The sequence below is a fragment of the Bos taurus genome, chromosome 29 (assembly GCF_002263795.3).
Source record: "Bos taurus isolate L1 Dominette 01449 registration number 42190680 breed Hereford chromosome 29, ARS-UCD2.0, whole genome shotgun sequence".
Taxonomy (NCBI): Eukaryota; Metazoa; Chordata; class Mammalia; order Artiodactyla; family Bovidae; genus Bos; species Bos taurus.
The window spans coordinates 24,780,524-24,804,727 of record NC_037356.1 but is presented as its reverse complement, the minus strand read 5'-3'; the positions used below and the strand labels follow the sequence as shown (position 1 = coordinate 24,804,727).

At 47.0% G+C, this 24,204-nt stretch overlaps 1 protein-coding gene and 1 pseudogene across 8 annotated transcripts in view; both read left to right on the top strand.

Moving 5' to 3' along the window:
- NAV2 (neuron navigator 2) overlaps nucleotides 1-3,708 on the top strand; it is a 423,973-nt gene extending 420,265 nt beyond the window's left edge. For all 8 annotated transcript variants that reach the window (XM_002699081.7, XM_059883049.1, XM_010820889.4 and 5 more), the window contains one exon: nucleotides 293-3,708. In XM_002699081.7, coding sequence (XP_002699127.1) covers nucleotides 293-418 — 126 coding nt within the window. In that variant the 3' untranslated portion in view covers nucleotides 419-3,708. The remainder of the gene's footprint in view (nucleotides 1-292) is intronic.
- Nucleotides 3,709-10,731: 7,023 nt separating this feature from the next.
- On the top strand, nucleotides 10,732-11,998 carry LOC104976240 (ubiquitin-conjugating enzyme E2 variant 1-like; annotated as a pseudogene).
- Nucleotides 11,999-24,204: the final 12,206 nt, after the last annotated feature.

The following is a 24,204-nucleotide window of genomic DNA, read 5'->3' as shown; positions in this document are numbered from 1 at the left end:
ATCCACAGCATAAGGTAATAGAGTAGGTATAATTATTCACACATGACCAGTGAAGAAACTGAGGTGTAGAGGTTAAGTCACGTGCCCCAGTCGTTCAGCTCAGGGTGGTGGAGCCGAGATTTGAACCCTGGAAGCCTGGCTCAAGAGTCCATGGAGCCTGGCTCCACCATCTCTACGGTGGGCCACAGTGCCAAGGTGAGTCTGGAGGACGGGGCGTGAGCTTCGGAGAGGCCGGAGGTGGGCGGCTCTGCGCAGACCAGGAGCCCGCTTACGCCCCTCGCTCTTTCCCCAGATGAACATGCTCATGAGGCTGCAGGAGGCCGCCAACTACTCCAGCCCCCAGAGCTACGACAGCGACTCCAACAGCACCAGCCACCAGGACGACATCCTGGACTCGTCCCTGGAGTCTACTCTGTGACGGGGGCCGGGACCCGGAGCCCGCCCTCCTTCCTGTCCAAGCTCCCCCATCCTCCTCGCCCTGCACCGGCCTCCCCCGTGCCCCCCGAAGACGCCCTCCTGAGCCAGCCCCCGGCCGCCTCGTGAGCACTGCGGGGAGCCCCACGCCCCTCCTTGCCCTCCAGCCTTGACCTGGGTGCAGACGCCCCGGGCTGGCTGCCTCGGGCCCGAGTCCTTCACAGCGAAAACTGCCCTATCTTCCGTTTTCATTACGGTTCTGCCTTGTTGCCGTGACCTCGGAAAGGTACTTCTCGGGAAAGGACCATCACCGTTGAAACGAGAGGGTGGAAAACAGCAGCAGCAACAAACCCTCCTGAAGCTCTGAGACCAAGCAGCCTCCTTGCCCTGAGCTGCCCGGAGATGGAAGCAGAGTTAGAAACGGAGACAGCAGCCCGGGTCCACCCTCCCCCCCACCCCCAACCCCGCCGATGCCGTTCCACCCTGCCGACGCCCTTCCACCCCCCCCCAGAGAGACCCGGTGCCCGCCGGGGTCCTTGCTCTGGACGCCCTCAGCAAACCGCAGAGCCACATCACAGGGCGACCTTAGTAAAAGCAAATCGTGCTTTCTCTTCTGTTTGTTTTCGAAATGGTGCTCTCCTTACCCGAGAGGTATTCCGCCTGTCCCAGCTCACCCCCACCTCTCAGATCTGTCAGCCTCCGGTTCATCCTCCAGCGAGAGTGCACGGCTGAGTGGACGCGGCTGTAAAGGCCAAGCTGCATGTGTCCGAGTCCTTCTCCCACGGAAACGCGTCCGGTCTTGTTCCTGCTAACACTGTGTACAGTCAGAACTGGTCTACCTTGGCGAACCCATCACCTCCTTTGAAAATGAGGTCGACTTCTTCCTTTCTGACTCTTGATTTTGAAGGGTTTTTTTTTCCCCTCTCCTCCCCCTCGTGGTCAGAATCCATCCTTTGGTGAACGTGAGAACCGCAGGAGTTAGCTTTTGGTTTGGTCCTGCTGAGTTTTGGTTTTCAGTTGTCCATCTTCATGGTTCTACACACTCGCCGCCTCCTGCTGGGGCTGCGGTCGCTGTGCCCTTGAAGGTGGGGCCAGGACCCCATCCTCAGCGCGTGGGTGAGCGGGACCTTGCCTTTCCTTCTCGTCCCTGAGGCCACAGGACGCATGTCGACACCTCCAGCGTGCCAGCCCCCAGCCTCAGGGCCGGGGTGGGAGGTCACCTCGCAAAACACTTGCACTTTCCCCAGTACCAACGGGACATCACACAAGTCAACAGGGGGGGGTGGCCGCCCCCTTCCAGAAGCCGCAGCCTCCGGTGATGAGTCTTGCCTGACCTCTTCGGTGCTGACCTTCCCAAAGCGATGCCTTACTGGTTTTGTATTCACCGTGATCATTGTTGAGTGTTGTGCCTGCCTGGGGTCTGTTTTTCTGTTTTCCACATCAGAGCAAACAGGGCTAACAAGTCATGTACTCACTAGGAGAACTCAGTTAATGTGACTTTTCTCATCTGAAAGACTCTTTCGTGTGGATGCGCGACTATGGAAAATGCAAAAGGAGAAAAAAAAATCAATTTTTTTTTTAGGTTCTTATCAGCTAACACCCTGACTAGACAGCAGTCTGTCTTGTGCAGGAAAAGGCAAAAGTTCCCGCAGTGTTACATGGCATTGCCGAGTCATGCTCTGCTGGTACATGTCTTCAATGTGCTGATATTTTCTCTACAGAGTGTGGTCAGTCTTTGAGTCATTTGTTTCTGTTTTATTTTTATCAGACCCCTAGGGGGGGTTTCTCTATTAATGATCAGGGTTTTTAACTCCATTTTTTTTTTTCACATTTCTGTTTCCAAACGTCCCTCTCCCAAACATGTTATTTTCTTCCCACAAGAGCTTGACCTGAAACCACTCACATGACATTGGATGACACCATTTACTTCCTCTTTAAAATGAAAAGTGAACTGTGTCCCACTAACAGGTGAATGGCAAACCTCTCGACGTGCTCTTTTCTTTAATCTTAATTTAAAAAAATCTTAGCAGACTGGGTTCTGCTAAGCCTTCCTGAGTCATCTGGGTGTGTGAGTGTGTCTTACTGTTTTGTTTTTCATAAAATGTTCAAAGCATGTATTTTAGCCTGTGACCTCGGGGCCACCACCCTGAGCCTTCTGTGTAAACCTGAAGAACAGTCCTCCTCAGTCTTGTCTCCCGGCGATGACCTTATACGCTCATACTGTGAATTTGGGAGGAGGCACAATGAACTACTCCTCCTCATGGGCAGTTTTCCCAGTCACCTGGTGAGTAGACACCTGCCAATATCCTTTGAAACGTTTCTTTTGATGACTCCCTCTTCACTCTTTATTTCTTGCCCCTCCCACCGGGGCTGGGCCCAGCGCCGAGACCTCTGTCCCTGGTGCTGCCTGGCAACCGCATGGTGGTGTCCAGGAGCGTAGCCTTGCACCATTCACAGCTCGGTGTCTTTCCTAACATTTGGGAAGCAGGGTTGTCTGATATGCACATTTCTTACTTTAGTCCTGCTTTCCTTTTGTGTCGCTCACCTTTGACAAAGTGACTTTGTGCTCATTTAGGGCTCTGTCCGAAATGCTTCCATTTTTGCCTTTTTCTACAGTTAGGCTAATTTTGAAAATGTCTGAAATTCTATGCAACATTTGTGTTGAGTTACCGATGGAAGCCAAAAGTTTTCTTCCCAAACTGCCGAGAATTTTACAGGCCATAAATGAGATGGGAATTCCTTTTAATTTAAGGAGGTGGGTGGGACAGGGGTGGGACACGGAACGAGACTTACCTAGATCTTTGTTGTAATCTTGGGGACATTTTTTTATTTTATTGTTGATGCTTAAACTTCAAAATTCTGTGTATTCAGATTTGATCGTGGCGAATCTACTTCAAAAGAAAAAAAAATAATCCAACTTTGTGGATATGAAATGAAAGGTTTGCTGTTTTGATCTAGTTGTTTCCAGTGGAGCAGTTTATGAAATATGTTCTATAAGATGTACATTTTTTCATTGTAACATAGAAATTGTAAATAATTGATTAAAGTGCTGCATTTTGATGAATTTTTTCTAGCCATTTTTAAAGAGAAAACTAGGAATTGAGTATTTTGTGTACGGTATGTTTCCTTCCTCCCTCCCTCCCTCCCTCCCTATTTAATTTTCATTGATCATGAGGTTTTTGGATTTGCCAATGATCTGCCGGAGATCATGCCCCACGTCATAGAGAATAAAGCTGATGATTGTACCAGTCTTAAATTATTCATGATTCAATAAAATTGATGCTTATTTATTCAGATGAGTGGTTTGACTTTTCTGTGCTGGATAACGTCCTCATCAGAGTTCAGTTTCATGCCAGGGAGAAGTCATCCTTCTTTGGATGCAGCAAACACAGGAAGAGCTCCCCAAATCTGCAAACCCGTCTTTGCCTCTGTGTCATCAATGTCGTGCCTCTTCTCAATTTCTCACCTCGGTTATTTCTTGCATGGAGCTCATTAGCAATGCAGGACTTCGGGTTCCTCGAAAGCATTGAGTCACTGAGGACCTTGTGGAAACGCAGATCCTGATTCAGCAGGTCCAGGGTGGGGCCTGTGATTCTTAGTTTCTAATAAGCTCCTGGGTGATGCTCACACTTGGGTCCTACACTACACTTTGAGGCAAGCCCTATCAGTATCCAGCTGCCCCACCCTTCCCCCAGTGGACCCCTTGGCACAGGAAAGATTTCTTTTTAATAGTTTTATTCACGTATTATCTTTGGCTGTTCTGGGCCTTTGTTGCTGCATGGACTCTCCTCGTTTTGTATTGAGTACCTGCAGATGGCCAGGTGCTTTTCCTGAATGCTCCAGTATAATCTGCAGAATGACCCAGAGGAGGTAAATATTCTTACTCCCGTTTTATAAGTGAAGGAAAAAAAGATAAATGGCTCAGAGAAAACAACTTGCCAAGGGTCCTGTAAGCTAAGAAGTGAGAGAGTTGGAGTCTCAGCCCTGTATTCCAACCCCAAAATCCTGCTTCTCACCTTAGGGGCCATTCCACACTGCAGGTGATACCCATCGCAGAGCACAGGCAATGGGAGATGTTATCACATCTAGGCCTTCACTTTTACCAGCAACGACAAGAACTGTAAAGGCTTGACTTGAAGTGAGGCATGTGGGGTCATTGGGAAATGGATCCTACCCAGTGGACTCAACTGCTGGTGACATGAAATGTCCAACTCACTGTAACCCGCAGCAGTGGCCCAACCGGCGGGGGGGGGGGGGGGGGGTGCGGAATAAAGAATTACATGTTGAGAGTACACAGTTTGTAATAGCTGTCAAAATGAAGGGGAGCTGGTACGATGGTGTGTCAACCAGATATCCTGAATTTCCAAGGTTTTCTATGTCAGATATTCTACCCATATATAAAATGGGATATTATTCAGCCACAAAAAAGGAATGAAATTGCACCACTTGTAGAGATGTGGATAAACCTGTCATACAGAGTGAGGTAAGTCAGAGGAAAAAAATATCATATAATATCACTTAACATGTGGAATCTAGAGGAAAATAGTAGGGATGAACTTACTTGAAAAGCAAAAATAGACACATGTTGAGAGCAAACTTATGGATACCGAGGGGAAGAAGGGAGGGTGGGATGAATTGGAAGATTGGGACTGACATATACACACCGCTATTTATAAAGTACTATAGATGACTAATGAGAACCTGCTGTAAAGCTCAGGGAACTCTACCCAGTGCTCTGTTGGCCTAAATGAGAAGGAAGTCTAAAAAAGAAGGGATTTGGTATATGTATAACTGGTTCACTTTGCTGTGCAGCAGAAACTAACATATGACATTGTAAAGCAACTGTACTCCAATTAAAAATGTAAAGAAAAATTGTACCCCCTGGCTACACAACATACTCTGATGTTATCCAGGAAATATAATGAGCATGTTTAAAAGCCGCAGTGAGTTAGATGACTTTGTCACATGGGTGGGACGGGAGCTAGGCCTTTAAGTACTTACCCTGTGTGCCAGACCCTGCACTGAGATGTCACTTCCTCCCGTGTAATCACAGCATCTCTAAGAGGTGGAAGGTGGATGGCTATCTCATTTCCAGGGAGAAAACTGAGGCTGAGTGATAATTAATTTACTCTACAAAAGAACTGGAACCCTGTTTATCTGATTCTAAAACCCATGCTTTTTCTGCCACACGATGCTGCAGTCACTTTAGGTTGGACTTTGTGGGGAAAATTATACATCCTTCTGCGTGAGTTATCTATAGCTGTGTAACAAATTACCCCCATATTTAGCAGCTTAAAACAACGAACGTCTCTCAGTTTGTATGGATCAGCTTGGTGGGGCTGGGAAACTCAGAGTTCCTCACAAGGCTGTGTTTGACATATCTCAAATATTTATAAGAAATATTTAAAGCAAAAACTATAGAAAGCATTATATTTAATGGTAAAATGCTGACTGTGTTCCCTTTCAGATTAGGAGACAGATAAAGATGACTCCTTTCACCAGGTAACATCATAGAAACCCCATCAGTGCAGAGAAGCAAGAGAAGTAAGTCCTGAAGATTGGAAAGCAAGAACCTGGACTGTTTTTCTTCATAGAGAGCATTCAGTACTTAGGTCACCCAAAAGAATTCACAGATAAATGATTAGAAATAATAAGTTGAAAAAAATTGCTGGATACAAAGTCAGTGTAAATTTATTTAATATCTGTATGCACCTGAATTTAAAATTAAAAAACTTTAAAATCCAATTTAAGAGCATCAAAAATAGCAATGACCTAGGACAAAAGAGTCTGAAATGCAGTACTTAGGTCTAATCTCAAAAACAACAGAATGACCTCAGCTTGTTTCCAAGGCAAACCATTCAGTATCACAGTAATCCAACTCTGTGCCTCAACCACTAATGCTGAAGAAGCTGAGAGAGATGACTCTACACATGGACATCACCAGATGGGCAATAGTGAAATCAGATTGACTATACTCTTTGCAGTCAAAGATGGAAAAGCTCTAAACAGCAAAAACAAGACTGGGAACTGATTGTGCTTCAGATCATGAACTCCTTATTGCAAAATTCAGACTTAAATTGAAGAAAGTAGGGGAAACCACTAGGCCATTCAGGAATGACCCAAATCAAATCCCTTATGATTATACAGTGGAAGTGACAAATAGATTCAAGGGATTAGATCTGATAGAGTGCCTGAAGGCAATGGCACCCCACTCCAGTACTCTTGCCTGGAAAATCCCATGGATGGAGGAGCCTGGTGGGCTGTAGTCCATGGGGTTGCTAGAGTCGGACACAACTGAGCGACTTCACTTTCACTTCTCACTTTCACGCATTGGAGAAGGAAATGGCAACCCACTCCAGTGTTCTTGCCTAGAGAATCCCAGGGACGGGGAAGCCTAGTGGGCTACCGTCTATGGGGTCGCATAGAGTCAGACACGACTGAAGCGACTTAGCAGCAGCAGCAGAGTGCCTGAAAAACTACAGACAAAGTTCGTGACATTGTACAGGAGGCAGTGGTCAAAACCATCCCCAAGAAAAAGAACTTCAAAAAGGCAAAATGATTGTTGAAGGAGGCCTTACAAATAGCTGAGAAAAGAAGAGAAGCAAAAGGCAAAGGAAGAAAGGAAAGATATCTATCTGAACGCAGAGTTCCAAAGAATAGCAAGGAGAGATAAGAAAGCCTTTTTAAGTGAACAATGGAAAGAAATAGAGGGAAACAATAGAATGGGAAAGACTAGAGATCTTTTCAAGAAAATTAGAGATATCAGGGGAACATTTCATGCAAAGATGAGCACAATAAAGGACAGAAACACTATGGACCTAACAGAAGCAGAAGATACTAAGAAGAGGTGGCAAGAATACATGGATGAACTATACAAAAAAGATTGTAACGACCCAGATAACCACAATGATGTGATCACTCACCTAGAGCCAGACATCCTGGAGTGTGCAGTCAAGTGGGCTTTAGAAAGCATCACTGGGAACAAAGCTAGTGGAGGTGATGGAATTCCAGCTGAGCTATTTCAAATCCTAAAAGATGATGCTGTGAAAGTGCTGCACTCAATATGCCAGCAAATTTGGAAAACTCAGCAGTGGCCACAGGACTGGAAAAGGTCAGTTTTCATTCCAGTCCCACAGAAGGGCAATGTCAAACAATGTTCAAGCTACTGCACAACTGTGCTCATTTCACATGCTAGCAAGGCCATGCTCAAAATCCTCCAAGATAGGCTTCAACAGTATGTAAACCAAGAACTTCCAGATGTACAAGCTGGATTTAGAAAAGGCAGAGGCAGAGATCAAATCGCCAGCATCCATTAGATCATAGAAAAAGCAAGGGAATTCCAGAAAAACATCTGCTTCATTGACTACACTAAAACTTTTAACTGTGTGGATCACAACAAACTGGAAAATTCTTTAAGAGATGGGAATATCAGACCACCTTACCTACCTCCTGAGAAACCTGTATGCAGGTCAAGAAGCAACAGTTAGAACCAGACATGGAACAATGGACTGATTCCAAACTGGGAAAGGAGTATGTCAATGCTGTATATTGTCACCCTGCTTATTTTGTAACTTGTATACAGAGTACATCATGCAAAATGCCATGTTGGATGAAGCACAAGCTGGAATCAAGATTGCCGAGAAATATCAATAACCTCAGATATGCAGATGATACCACCCTTATGGCAGAAAGCAAAGACGAACTAAAGAGCCTCTTGATGAAGGTGAAAGAGGAGAGTGAAAAAGCTGGCTTAAAACTCAACATTCAAAAAATGAAAATCATGACATTCGGTCCCATCACTTCATGGCAAATAGATGGGGGAACAATGGAAACAGTGGCAGACTTTATTTTGGGAGGCTCCAAAATAATTGGGGATGGTGACTACAGCCATGAAATTAAAAGACGCTTGCTCCTTGGAAGAAAAGCTATGACAAACCTACATCATGTATTAAAGAGCAGAGACATTACTTTGCCAACAAAGGTCCATCTAGTCAAAGCTATGGTTTTTCCAGTAGTCATGTATGGATGTGAGAGTTGGACCATAAAAAAGGTTGAGCGCTGAAGAATTGATGCTTTGGAACTGTGGTGTTGGAGAAGACTCTTGAGATTCCCTTGAACTGCAAGGAGATCCAACCAGTCCATCCTAAAGGAAATCAGTCCTGAATATTCATTGGAAGGACTGATGCTGAAACTGAAGCTCCAATACTTTGGCCACCTGATTCGAAGAGCTAACTCACTGGAAAAGACCCCGATGCCAGGAAAGATTGAAAGCAGGGGGAGAAGGGGATGACAGAGGATGAGATGGTTGGATGGCATCGCCAACTTGATGGACATGAGTTTGAGTGAGCTCCAGGAGATGGTGAAGGACAGGTGTGCTGCAGCCCACAGGGTCACAAAGAGTCGGACATGACTGAGCGCCTGAGCAACAACAATGCAATGTGTATGGATTAGATGGCTCAATGGTGTGGAGACGTCAGTTCCCCCAGAACCAAAATGGTCTACAGAGCTGATGCAAGCCTGCTCAAAGAATTGACATAATTTTTATGGAATTGACAAGATAGTTTTATAATGTATATTGAAATGCAAAAGATGCACAGCAGGATCCTCTATGACCCACCTCCCAGAATATTGGAAATAAAAGCAAAAATAAACAAATGAGACCTAATTAACCTTAAAAGCTTCTGCACATTAAAGGAAACTATTAGCAAGGTGAAAAGACAGCCTTCAGAATGGGAGAAAATAATAGCAAATGAAGCAACTGACAAACAACTAATCTCAAAAATATACAAGCAACTCCTACAGCTCAACTCCAGAAAAATAAATGACCCAATCAAAAAATGGGCCAAAGAACTAAATAGATATTTCTCCAAAGAAGACATACAGATGGCTAACAAACACATGAAAAGATGCTCAACATCACTCATTATCAGAGAAATGCAAATCAAAACCACTATGAGGTACCATTTCACACCAGTCAGAATGGCTGCGATCCAAAAGTCTACAAATAATAAATGCTGGAGAGGGTGTGGAGAAAAGGGAACCCTCTTACACTGTTGGTGGGAATGCAAACTAGTACAGCCACTATGGAGAACAGTGTGGAGATTCCTTAAAAAACTGGAAATAGAACTGCCTTATGATCCAGCAATCCCACTGCTGGGCATACACACTGAGGAAACCAGAAGGGAATGAAATGCAAAAGATGAAGCATAGTCAATGAGGAAGAAGAGCAAGAAGAGAGAGAGTTCTCTACCAGATATCAGGACTTTCAAAGATCATGAAGTCCGTGTGCTATGGTGCAAGAACTCACAGATGACTCAAAAAAACAGAATAGACCTTCCCCAAATAAGCCCAACACACTCTTGCTTTACTGCATGGAATAGTGAATAACGTCTCAGACCAAAGGACCTAGTTTATGGAGACCTCATTGTAGTTTTGATTTGCATTTCGCTGATAATTAGAGATGTTGCGCATCTTTTCATGTGCCTGAGGGCCATCTGCATGTCTTCTCTGGAGAAGCATCACAAGGCACGCGCTGGAGCAGACACTGTCGATGACTCGATCCACAGCCCTGGCTTCACCTGAGTCCGCAGTGGACAACTGAGGCTGACAGCATCCCACCGCAAGGACCTGCCTCTGAGACCTTTCTCTGGTGCCGCAGAAGCCTGTCCACTCAAGTGCAGAGCAGCCCACAGAGGATTTATGCCCTTGGGGACAACTTGAAACCAGTAAGATACAGTAGTTAGTAGATTAATGGCCAGCTTTCCCGTCCCTCTTTGGGATGAGTGGGAGGCATGTTCTACAGCGCTCTGTGAAAAGTGAAAATGTCATCATTCAGTCATGTCTGACTCTGTGACCCCATGGACTGCAGCCCACCAGGTTCCTCATCCACAGAATTCTCAGGCAAGAATACTGGAGTGGGTTGCCATTCCCTTCTCCAGGGGATCTTCCCAACCCAGGGATCAAACCCAGGTCTCCCTCACTACAGGCGGATTCTCTACCTTCTGAGCCACTGGGGAAGCACCATAGAGCTCTTTAGAGGCTCCCCAAATGGGATTGATTGATCCAGTTGCCCACAGTGGCAATCAAGGAACGCTTCCCTGGCTTTCTCTCCTATCACCTTGCCGGTGCCCTGAGACACCTGGGGCAGTAGAATGAGTCCACCCTAAACTCTGTGCCTCAGGCGCTTCCTCTGCCTCAAAAGTGCTTCCCTCACAGATTAACAGTCTACACTCAAGTCCTTTCTTGGGATCTGATAAGACAACTAGCATCTGCACTCTGAGTTGTAACTAAGGATTGAATTATGTTCCCTAAAATCATATGTTGATCTTGAGTGACAGCGATGTAAGATGGCAGCCACCATGGGCTCAGACAATTTATGCAAACCGAATATACAGCCTTAAAATAGAAGAGTGGACCTAGATATCCAGAAGAAGCCCCTTGTAAGATCTGTAACAAAAATTAATCTGAATGGAGTTAATAGTTCTAATGGAGTGGTGGACCCAAGAGCCACATCAGCGCTAGCAAAGTGGCAGAATTCATACAGCATTAGAGCTGTCCTGTAAGAGCTCCAGCCCCTAATGATGTCTAAAAATATGAAGCCTCTTCAGCTGCCCTGAAGGACAGTATTACAGCAGTTAATGAAAAAGAAAAACCACAGGCCTCCCATACCTCCGTTCGATTTAAGCAGTCTCCATTTTCCACAGTAGTAAATTTTCTAGAAGCGTCGTATAGACCTCAAAGTACAGGAAAGGAAGCTCCCAATCAAAGGCAGCATAAGAAACTTGTTGTTTGGTCGTAACTGATACTAATTTTTTGTCCACTTGAAATATATGTTGTGCTATAACAACAACAACAACAACAACAAATGTTGAAATCCTAACCCCCAGTACCTCAGAATGTGACCTTATTTAGAAACAGGGTCTTTGCAAGTGTAATTAATGAAGAGGTTCTACTGCAATAGGGTGACCCTTAGGGCACTGTGCCCACTGTCCTTATACGAAGATAGCAGAAGGATATGAGGGACGAGGGCCACGTGCAGATGGGGAGACAGGAGCTGCACAGCTGCAAAGCAAGGATGGCTGCTGCCCGCTTCCACCAGAAGCTGCGAAGAGGCAAGGAAGGATTCCACCCAGAATCTCAGAGGGAGCACAGCCCTGCCAACACCTCGTTTCAGACTTACAGCCTCCAGAACTGAGAATAACTTTCTGTGCTTTAAAGCCACCCAGTTTGAGAGACTGAGTTACGGAAGCTCTAGGAAAGAAGTACACTTAGATACCCAACAGAAATACGTGAATACATATGTTGTTATTGTTGTGCAGTCACCTCTTAGCACACCAGGCCTCCCTGTCCCTCACCATCTCCCGGGGTCTGCCCAAGTTCACGTCCATTGCATCATGGACATGGTGATGCCGTCCAGCCATCTCATCCTCTGATGCCCTCTTCTCCTTCTGCCTTCAATCGTTCCCAGCATCAGGGACTTTTCCAATGAGTCGGCTGTTCCCATCAGGTGATCAAAATACTGGAGCTTCAGCTTTAGCATCAGTCCTTCCAATGAGTATTCAGGATTGATTTCTCTTAAGATTGGCTGATGGTATATTGAACACCTTCAGACCTGAGGGACTCATTTTTTGGTGGTGTATCTTTTTGGCCCTTTATACAGTTCATGAGGTTCTCACGGCAAGTATACTGGGGTGGTTTGCCATTCCCTCCTCCAGAGGATCATGTTTTGTCAGAACTCACCACCATGACCTGTCTGTCTTCGGTGACCCTGCACAGCATGGCTCATAGCTTCATTGAGTTATGCAAGCCCCTTCCCCATGACATGGCAGTGATCCATGAAGGGGTGAATTCAGATATGTACCAAGAAATATGTACACAAATGTTCAGAGCAGTTATCATGGTCAGTACAAGAAGACCTGGGAACAGTTCCCACATCCACTGACAAAATTGTGATGTCAGTGTCCCCCAGCCATGAAAATATTTGTGGGTGGGTGCTGAGTGAGTGCTGAATGAGAGCAGTCAGAGACAAAATGATGCTAAATGTGATTCCATTTACATAAGGGTCACACTACCGTCAGGCGTGGGCACACGTGTAGGTTTGTAAAACTATTGGGTCAGCCAAAAAGTTCATCCAGGTTTTTTGTAACATCATTTTGGCCAACCCAGTAGAAAGAAAAGCAAGGATGGGAACAGTGGTCAGGAAAGCTAAGAGGCTCTGGATTGCTGGCGGCATCCTTTTTTTGGTGACTTGGGTGGTGATTTTACAAGCAGCTGCTTTTCTAATAGATCATGGAGTTATGCATCTTTGTGCACTTTTTCTTGTGAGTGTTTTACTTCACAATAAGTTTGTACAAAGTAGACACTACCCCAGGTGCCCGTGTGGCCACAACACCCAGTGAGTGCCGTAGGGCAGTGGAGAATGATGTGCCTGGTCGTGAGCAGACTGAAGTTCCCAAATCCAGAACTCAAGGATATTCGCTGTGTCCACCTTGACACTAACCCATGTGTGAGCTTGCACAGGGTAACACCAGTTCCCTACACCTCAACCCCCTTGGAGGTAATGTGAGACTAACCCCACCTGTCCTGCAGGATTCAGGGAAGAGATGCATCTGGCGGTGCCACATGCTGCGAAGAACTTACTCCGTCTTCCTCGTCCTCCCAGCTCCAGCTCCCCTGGCCCTGCTGTCTCTGCAGTGTGCCAGGGAACGGAGTGCCTCACCGCCAGATGGCAGAACCAGATCCAGTATGGAAGGAGGCGGAGAGGCCCGTCTGGAGCCCAGACAAGGGGAAATGTCCTGAAGGTCAGGAATAGGGACCAGGCTGCTTTCTAAGACAGTAAGTGCCCCACCACCGTGGAAGAGCAAGCACAGGCTGAGGGACCCCCTGACACAGCAGCAGCAGAGGGATCCCAGCCCTGGTCGGCAGGTGAGTTTTGGGGGGTCTTTGGAGCTTACTTGGCAAGATTGCTTCAGACGAGGCACAGTGGAAACAGCATTGCTGTCTAGAGCCCTGAGTGCCTGGCTCCTGTCCTGGTGTCTCCCTCGGATGAGGGCCACCTATTCTCAAGGCCATAGTTTTCCCATCTATGTAATGAACTAGCTCAGTGTTTCCTGACTACCCCTAGCCCAGGAACCACACGGCCTCCCTTTAGTGCGTGGGGAATCAGAATGTGTGGACGGCAAGGCCTCTCCCAGTTCCTGCCATTCCAGGCGGCAATTAGGGGCAGCCCTTTCTACTCACAGGGCTTCCTTTGTGGCTCAGACGGTAAAGAATCTGCCTGCAGTGCAGGAGACCTGGGTTCGATCCCTGGGTTAGGAAGATCCCCTGGAGAAGGGAATGGCAACCCACGCTACTATTCTTGCCCGGAGAATCCCATGGACAGAGGAGCCTGGAGGGCTACAGTCCATGGGATCACAAAGATTTGGACATGACTGAGATCAGCCCTGGGATTTCTTTGGAAGGAATGGTGCTAAAGCTGAAACTCCAATACTTTGGCCACCTCATGTGAAGACTTGACTCACTGGAAAAGACTCTGATGCTGGGAGGGATTGGGCAGGAGGAGAAGGGGACGACAGAGGATGAGATGGCTGGATGGCATCACTGACTCGATGGACGTGAGTCTGGGTGAACTCCGGGAGTTGGTGATGGACAGGGAGGCCTGGTGTGCTGCGATTCATGGGGTCGCAAAGAGTCGGACACGAATGAGCGACTGAACTGAACGGAACTGAACTGAGCGACTATCACTTTCACTTTTACTCACAATGGCCACCAGGGGGCAGCAAAGCCCAAGCAATGCCAATTCTCCATTGGAATGGAGCTGACTTTGCAAAAATTTTTTCTTTTAAAGAATCTTTTTTTTTTTTTTAATTATTCATTTATTTATTTGGCTGCATTAGGCCTTAGCTACAGCACATAGGATCTCTGTTGTGTCGGGTGGATCTTTTGCCGTGGCTCACAGACTTTCTAGTTGTGGCATCTGGGCTTAGAAGTTGCAGAGCATTGGCTCAGTTGCACTGCAGCAAAATTTTCTCTCCCTCCTTCCTCCTGCCGTCTCCCTCTCTCATTAAAAAAAAAAAAAACAAAAAGAAACCACTGGATATTATCCTCAGAAAATTGAGTAGTATTTTCCCTGTATCCTATGCTTGGAGGATGAAGCTGCATTCCCTATAAAGAGAACAAGAAAAGAAATTATTGTGTGTTAGACACCTTATTAAGCCAAGTAATTTGCCTTCATGTGGCCTAACAATTGTGTGACTTGGTATCATCATCCCTACTCTATAGAATGTTTTAAGGGACTTGTGCAAAGTCTCACTAATAAGGATCTGAACTCACAGGCAGCCAGATTCCAGAGCTTAGCGTCCCTCCTACACCACAAGGCACCCTCCCCCTGCAGCTGCTGAGACGCTCACATCCATAACCTCATTGGTGTCCACCCCAGTCCCGCATATTAGGCCAAGAAGGCCCTGTTGCACTCAGAGGAGGAAACTGCAGCTCAGAGAGGGGAGGGAAATTGTCCCAGAACAAATCCTGAGCTAACGGTGCCACGGGAACAAGAACCCAGGTGTCCTGGCCTCCTTTCCTGAGCAACTGGGGAAGAAATCAGGCACACGAGCTCTGGAGTTGGATAGAATAGGTTTAAATCCCAGCTGCCCTGTTTGTAAACCGTAACCCTGAGGAAGCTGTTACTCCCTGAGCCTCAGTTTGCTCATCTGTAAAATAAACATGAAATACCCACCTGTAGATGCTGTGTCCTATCCCAGCATCCACCTTCCTCCCCTTCCTAACTACACCCTGATACTGCGAAAGCATCTACCCCTCCCCCCACAAGGTCATGTGACTCAAGGAGCCTGACTCCCATCCCATGGTGGAGTCATGGTCTAACGTAAAGACCCTGGTCCATTTCCTAAGGCATGGGTCAGAAATAGACCTAGGATGCAGTTTGTGGGAAAGTCTTTGGGGGAAGGGGTCACTTAGAGAGTTTCTTATTTCTTAAGAGAGATCCTCAGGGGAGAAACGCTTCCTCTTCCTCTGACTATTGTCATGTCTGAAAGGTGACCCCCCAACCTGGTGTAGTCATCTTATGCCCCGCCCCGAGGATGAAGCAGTGTAGAGGGGAGCAGAGCTGAGACAGAACCGGGTCCTGTGGTCCAGCCACTGACTCATCCGTGGCAGGAGTCCCCCATCTCTCTGGACGCCCAGTTAAATGAGATAATCCATGGAGTCCGAGGAATCCAGGTTTCTGTAAGTAGACACTGGGAGGAGGCCTGACAGAGGCTTGAGGGAGGTCCACCCGCTGTAAACCGCCGAGTGCAGCGCCTGGTGGCTGCCAGCACTAAACCGACGGGAGCTGCTTCTCCACCGGGGGTTGCTTGCCCACCGTGGGACAACACCACCAAATACTCTGTGCGGTGTGGAGTGCTGGCCAAGACCCTGTGCCTCGCATTGGCCTCCCTGGGTCTAAACTCCAGTTCTGGCACTTACATCAGAGGTGTGTGACCTTGGGCCAGTCATTTAATACTTCAGTGCCTCAGTTTCCCCACCTGTGACATGGAAATGACAGTAATGGTACCTGCTTCTTAGGGTTACTGCAAAGGTGAATGAGCTGAGATCTGTGAGGCTCCCAGAAGCGTGTGACACTGTCGTAAGTGCTCAAATGTTAGCTGCTATCGTCATCGCTGTTCTGAAAAGGTTACCAAGATCTTGGCAGGCTGGAATTTATTTTGACCTCCTGCCTAGTGATGATGAATGTAGTTTAGGATAGCTCAGTTGGTAAAGAATCCACTTGCAATGCAGAAGACCCTGGTTCGATTCCTGGGTCAGGAAGATCGGCTGGAGAAGGGATAGGCTACCCACTCCAGTATTTTTGGGCTTCCCTTGTGGCTCAGCTGGTAAAGAATCTGGCAGCAAATCGGGAGACCTGGGTTCAATCCCTGGGTTGGGTTGGGAAGATCCTCCGGAGAAGGGATAGGGTACCCAGTCCAATATTCTTGCCTAGAGAATTCCATGGACTGTATAGTCCTGCTGCTGCTGCTGCTAAGTCACTTCAGTCGTGTCCGACTCTGTGTGACCCCATAGACGGCAGCCCACCAGGCTCCCCCATCCCTGGGATTCTCCAGGCAAGAACACTGGTGTGGGTTGCCATTTCCTTCTCCAATGCGTGAAAGTGAAAAGTGAAAGGGAAGTCGCTCAGTCGTGTCTGACTCTTAGTGACCCCATGGACTGAACCCCACCAGGCTCCTCCATCCATGGGATTTTCCAGGCAAGAGTACTGGAATGAGGTGCCATTGCCTTCTCCGAGTCAGACATGACTGAGTGACTTTCACCTTCACCTATGATGGCAGTGCTTCTAGTCACCAGAAGAGGGACCCCTTCTGAGGTCCAAGAAAGATTTTTTTTTATTTAAACTTTTTATTTTGTATTGGAGTACAGCTGATTAGTTCTCCCCTGGTAGCTCAGTCAGTAAAGAGTCTGCCTGCAATGCAGGAGACCAGCGTTCAATCCCCGGGTCAGGAAGATCCCTGGAGAAGGAAATGGCTACCCACTCCAGTACTCTTGCCTGGAAAATCCTATGGACAGAGGAGCCTGGCGGGCTACAGTCCATGGGGTCACAAGAATCGGACACAACTGAGCAACTAAACCACCACCGTAGACGATTAAGAACGCTGTGATAGTTCAGGTGAACAGCGAAGGGATTCAGCCACACATGTGTACGAGTGAGCTCTTAGCAATGAATTGTCGCAGGAGATGCGTACTGGCAAAGCGAAAGACTTTACTGGGAAGGGGTGCCAGGGTGGAGACCTAAGGTGAAGGAGCCGAGGAGACCTGCTCTGCCATGTAGCTCGCTGACGTATGATTCACGGTGATGGGGTTAGCTTTCTGGGTTGTCTCTGGCCATTCATCTTGCCTGTGCCATATTTGGTCTGACTCAGGTCCTTTTTGGTGGCATATGCATCTCTCAGTCGCCATGGATTCCAGCATGAGGGTTTCTAGGAGGTTGGTAGGACATATTATGGGCTGGAGTCTCCTCCCTCCTTTTGGCCCCTCCTAAATTCTCCACCTAGTGTGTTCTTTATCTGGACCTCCTGTTATGAGACAACTCACGTGAGGTGTTATTATCATGCATGGCCAGGATGGGCAATTTCAGCTACTGGTTCCCTAACTCTAGGAGACCTGGGTTCCAGTTCAGACACTGCCACAAACTTGCTGTGTGACCTTTATAGAAACATTTCCATCTTTGGGCTCAGTATGGTCAGATATGTAAGAGAGGGACCACACCCTTGAGAGCTCTTCAACTGCTGACCTCTTCCATTGCTCCCCTGGCATGTCTTTGCTCTGTGTCCAGATGTGAGTGGGCCCTAGACCCCCTCAGGTACCAGGATGGTGAAGGAACTTGGCAGGTGTCTGTGGGTTAGGATCCTTCCTCCTGCTCCTGTTAGGAGCTGACTGCGGAAGTCCTGGGGCCACAGGGAAGTGCAGTCTGTTTTAACGCAGCTGTCATCTTGAAATTCTTCCTGAATTTTGAACAAAGGCCCCTGGCCTTCCATGCCACCCTGGGCCTCGCTGATGACGGAGTGGCCTGCTTTAGGTTCATGTGCCTGAGCCCTGAGTCCACTCGCTGAGCTGGGTGTGGGGTTAACCAGCCATGCCGACTGAGAGTGGGGAAAACTGGCTTGGCAGAGGCAAATAGACACGCTCTAACCAAGAGGAGGGGCTGATGCCTCATGGGCAGTTAGACAGGTGCCCACATCAGTATGCAAGTGGGAAAGGTGCAAGGAGGGGTGGAAACTCTGTGCCAGTCTAATGCCTCCTTACCTTGAACCTCCACAGTGGGTGCATTTTTGTGGAGAGCATCACACAACCGTGTTAGTGATACTCAACCCTTTCCCATGCCAGGCACTGTGCTATTTCCCATTTCATCCTCGCTGCAACCCCATGACATGAGTTTATTAACCCAGTGCTAATGATAAGTATTATCAAGTTAATACTAAAGTTAACTAAAGTTAACTAACATAAGTTAATAGTAAATATTAGTCACTTAATGTTAAGAGGCATTGTCTCTTCATCCCAACAGGACAACCAGCTAAGGAGTGCCACCCACAAGCCCGTGATGGGCACAGTGGGGTGAGAGGCTTCCTGTGTGTTCCCGGCATCCTCTGCTCCCACCCTGCATGGTCCCCATCACTCCACTGCAATGGCCAGTTACCTGAGTCTCCTCTGCAGATGGTGAGCTGAAGGTGTGCTGGACAACCATGGGGTTCTGGGACCGGGCACAGAACTTGGCTCCTGTCAGTAAAGGCGATAGGGACAGAGAATAAAGAAAGATAGAAGGAAATGCAGATGTTTAAAGGACTCCGCGTCAGGCAGAAAAATGAGAAGGAAATGGGGAGGAAATTGAGATAGAAGGAAGCCAGGTGCAAGGAAGTTCGGAAGGTAAACTCCATAGGTGTGCTCGGGAGATAAAGTTACATCAGCAAGGATAGAAAAACGGCTGACAAATGGTGACCAGCAGAAGCAAGCAGTCCTAACAGTGCATCAGACTGATAATAGAACTTCGTATAATTTAGTGGAATATAATCTTGTATTGACTTGTAGGCGTGCTGATGGTTGTGATATTGATATTTGCATTCCAATACTGTTTTGTGAGTAATGCATGTAGGTTAAAGCAAATATATTGTGTGCGATAACAATCATTCTCACATATTGTGAGAGAAGAGAGATTAAAAACATGCAGTAGGGAACCCTGTGCTGCTGTAGATCATCAATATGATTTCTCTGTCTCTCTCTCCCTCCCCTGAAAGGGCAGAGAAGCAATGATATTACAGTACAAATCAACACATTAAGCCACCAGGTCTTGATATCTAAATACCGTTTCCCATTTAAAAAAATAATCCTGAGCTTCTTGGAGCAGTGGCTGATTCCAGGTATGGGGCAGAAAAATTATAAGGTGAGCCTGGAAGTTGGTTGTGCCAGAAAGCACGGAGGCGCTCAAGAGCTACTGGAGACATATCTGAGGGTCACAGAGGCCAGCTTAAAGGGACTCCCAGTGGCTGAGTCTGAGATCATTGAGCATCAAAAAAACCCAATGATACTGATGCATCATAACATAATTTAATAAGACAAACATCCCTGGATCCATGGAGATAGCCAAAGGTTAAAAGTGCTGCCACTCAGAGGTATAGTGTTCAGCCTCAGGCCTCCTTCTGTTGCCAAGAAGGCATAAAGAGACCATCAGGAGGAATCTGGGGAAACAAAGGTTAGGAACAGTTCTACATACATAATATTGTGAAGTAAAGACTCCAATACTTTGGTGACCTGATACAAAGAGCCAACTCATTGGAAAAGACCCTGACGCTGGGAAAGATTGAAGGCAGGAGGAGAAGGGGGCAGCAGAGGATGAGATGGTTGGATGGCATCACCAACTCAATGGACAAGAATTGGAGCACACTCCGGGAGATAGTAAAGGACAGGGAATCCTGGTGTGCTGCAGTCCATGGGGTGGCAAAGAGTTGGACACAACTTAGCGACTGAATAATAACAACAGCAGCAAAGAGACTTCATGGTGAAAGTGAAGTGAAGAGAAAATCCCTGACTCTTTGCGACCCCATAGACTATATAGTCCATGAACTTCTCCAGGCCAGAATGCTGGAGTGGGTTGCCTTTCCCTTCTCCAGGGGATCTTCCCAACCCAGGGATTGAACCCAGGTCTCCCACATTGCAAGCAGATTCTTTACCAGCTGAGCCACAAGGGAAGCCCACTTCAGGGCGAGAGAGGAGGCATTTGCTCACCTGTGTTTTAAATGGGAATTGCACTAAAGTTCCAGATTTCCTGCTTTCCCCAGGCAATCTGACCCTCATTCCCGCATGGAAACAATCAGCTGGAAAGAGCAGCAGACTTTGGGATGGGCTCTGCGTCCTGCGGCTCACCAGTGCTGGGCCCCTTCTCTTTGTGTCGCCTGCCTGGTCCCCGAAGTCATCAGTAGTTATGACCGGTACTTAAAACTGCGCCTCTGAGAGCTAGAGTCTGCGTTAGGAGTCAGAGTCCAACCACCCTCCCCACATCATGCAGCTACCTCCTCTTTAGCCCCCATTCTGGGGAGAAGGAAATTATCACATGAAATAGGGGGAGAAGTAGATTGAACTGGAGTGAGACCACTCCCTAGGCATAAAGAGTAGGATTTTCCAAAACAATTCAGTGGAAGGCTTCCTGATTAATATATGAAGAGGGAGGCTTTTTTGGGGTGGGGAGGGGCGGGGAGGCTCTTTTGAAGGGAGGCCAAATATAATGATGGGACGGAATTGAGGGATAGGGTTAGGAAGCAGGTGAAGGGTTTAAGTTCTTAAATGCTGCAGAAGACATTGGTGGTTGTGCACCCAATAATTATCCTACTCTTCTTCTGACTCACAGAACCCCAACTTCATTCAGGCAACAATGTACCCCACCACAGAAAGTGAACCATGATTCAGTTCAGTTCAGTTCAGTCGCTCAGTCGTGTCCGACTCTTTGTGACCCCATGGACTGCAGCATGGCAGGCCTCCCTGTCCATCACCAACTCCCAGAGCTTACTCAAACTCATGTCCACTGAGTCGCTGATGCCATCCAGCCATCTCATCCTCTGTCATCCTCTTCTCCTCCTGTCCTCAATTTTTCCCAGCATCAGGGTCTTTTCAAATGAGTCAGTTCTTCACATCACAAGGCCAAAGTATTGGAGTTTCAGCTTCAGCATCAGCCCTTCCAATGAATATTCAGGACTGATTTCCTTTAGGATGGACTGGTTGGATCTCCTTGCAGTCCAAGGGACTCTCAAGAGTCTTCTCCAGCACCACAGTTCAAAAGCCAAAACGGCAGCTCCTTTGTTAGTGATGGGTTTGGTCATGGACCTGGATCCAGTTCTGTCCAATGAGACAGAATATGTGGATGCTGTCATGTGAAGAGGTGATAATTGGAAATACAACAGGCATCTTGCCACCATTGGGGAAAAAAACTCAAAAACTCAAAAGCCAACGTGCTAAGGAAGGTTGAATAAAAGGATGAAAAGAGCATGGTATTGATGATGTGTTGATGGACAAACCATCTCTAGGCTGCCCTTTATCCCGTTCCCATGGACTAGGGGAAACATTATGTTTGGTGTACAGCTACTGTTGTCTCTTTAATGGTTCCAGGCTTCAAAAAGCATGGTGGGAGTGGAGAATCTACAGACAAGGCAATGAGGAAAGCGTGGCCTGGTCCATGGAGAAGTGGCAGCATCCTGTTGAGGAGAGGGACACAAGAATCCTAAGTGATGATGAGCAACAGAGATAAGAGGTCACCCTTAGGATTGCTGGAAGGAGTTGAGTCATTATAGCTCCAGGAAACACTGCCAAGCAGACAACTTGAAAAGAATTTAAGAGGAAAACCTCTTCTTTCTCAGTGGGAGATGACCTTGAAATGAGAGAGGGAAGCTGATGATTCAAGGTGGTAAGAAAGTATAAAGTTATTAGCATGCAATGCTCTACCTATGGAGCATGATAAGCCATGCCAGAGAACCTATGTTTCAGGCATGATCACCTGATGAAGAAATATGCTGCTGCTGCTAAGTCATTTCAGTCATGTCCGACTCTGTGTGACCCCATAGACAGCAGCAAGAACACTGGAGTGGGTTTCCATTTCTCCAATGCATGAAAGTGAAAAGTGATATTGAAGTCGCTCAATCGTGTCCGACCCTTAGTGACCCCATGGACTGCAGCCCACCAGGCTCCTCCGTCCATGGGATTTTCCAGGCAAGAGTACTGGAGTGGGGTGCCATTGCCTTCTCCAGGAGGAAACATGATGTTTGATCAAAGGCTGTTTTGGTCAAAAGCTCACATCCTAGATGAGCTACTTGATGACTTGTTTGTGTTGTCACTACCAGAGGTGGTATAAACTAGTAAAGGTTGAGAGTATGGCTTCTGGAACAAGACTCTTTAGGTTTGAAACTTTGCTTTGTCACTTGATGGTTGTATGACCTCCGAGCCTCAGTTTTATCCAAGCAAGAATACCAGAATGGGTTGCCATTTCCTCCTCTAGGAGATCTTCCTGACCCAGGGATCGAACCCACATCTCTTACATCTCCTGCATTGGTAGGCAGATTCTTTACTGCTAGTACCACCTGGGAAGCCCATCAGTAAGTGTAAAATTAAGTTTATTATAGAATCTACCTTATAATGTTGTTATTAGGAATAATTTAGGCAATAAATAGGTTATTTGTAGACTAGTACCTAGTAAGCAGATTTTAAATGTTATTACTCTGTCTACCTGTAACCTTGACCTTAAATAAGAGAAGTCCACCTTCATATCCCAGTTTCTGCCGCTAGACTGGAATCCAAAGCAGTGTGCCCATCTTTGCTTTATCAAAACTCACTCCCTCTTTGTCCCCACTCCCCCTCTGTGGGAAATCACATTTTCCCTAATACCCCCTCGCTCCTTGGCCCCATTCAGCATGTATCCCTGAGTTTACCCCAAGGTTCATTCATCCAGAGAAGGCTTCACCACCTAGATTACTCCTGGTCCTTGTCTTTTACCTGAACTCCAGAAGCGCCTGTTGTCAGAGCCCTGTCCTGCCTGCCTGTTTGCCAACTTGCTCAGTGGCTGCCATGTCACATCACAAAGACTGTGAGCCCCGGCATGGGGTGCCAGGCATGGGAACGTGTTCTGTGTCTTCCTCTGCATCCTCCCCCACCACACACACACCTGATCTGTGCCCATCAGAGCCTGCTAGATGTGTGACTAACATCATTCAATCATGTACCTCCCTCTCATCTTCACTCCCACCCCAACTCTAGTCCTAATCACCAAACTCTTTTTCCCTTTTTTTGGGGGGTGGGGGTGGGGGTTGTGCAATGCAGCTTGCTGCAGTGGAAGCACAGAGTCCTAACCACTGACCTGCAAGGGAATTCCCTCCTTCTCTCCTTATGTATCTTTTGTCAACCCACAAACATACTCCAGAATCTGCAGACTTAAAAAACAAAGGAAAAGGCAAACCGAGAACCTCCCTTAACAACACATCCCTTTTCCAACAGCTGTTCCATTGGTCTACTTTTTTCTATAGCCAACCTGATCGAAAAACTTGACTATTCTAGTCTCCTGGGACTTTCAGACTTTTTGATCATGACCCATAGTAAGAAACACAATTTACAAAGCAACCCCTGTCCTTTACACACACAGAGTGTGTAAGCACATACACTCACACAATCACCCACACTCACACACATGTACTAGGACACATACAGTCACACAAACACACATATGAAATAGGAACAAACATTTCATAAAATATTATTCATGGAAAATACACTGAGACTTTCCATTCCATTCAATGCTATGTTATGCCATTTCAATTAAAAAAAAAAAAACACTAACTAACTGCTATAGACTGACTGTGTCCCACCACCCTACCTGCTGCCACCAAAGCCATATGTGAGACTTGGTCCCCATGGTGATGATATGTGGAGGTGGAGCCTTGGAAAGGTGATGAGGTCATGAGAGTGGAGCCCTCATGAATGGGATTAGTGCCTTTATAGCAGAGGCTTGAGAGAGCTCCTTCACTACTTCCTCCAGGTGCAGAAGGCATCCTCTCCATTTGAGAAGATGACTGTATACCTGGAGGTGGTCCTCACAAGACACTAACCCTGCCAGCACCTTCATCTCAGACGTCCAGCCTCCAGAACTGTGAGAAATAACTGCTGTTGTTTATAAGCCACCCAGTCAATGGCATTTTTATTGTAACAGCCTAAACAGACTAGTGAAAGTGAAGTCGCTCAGTCGTGTCCGCCTCT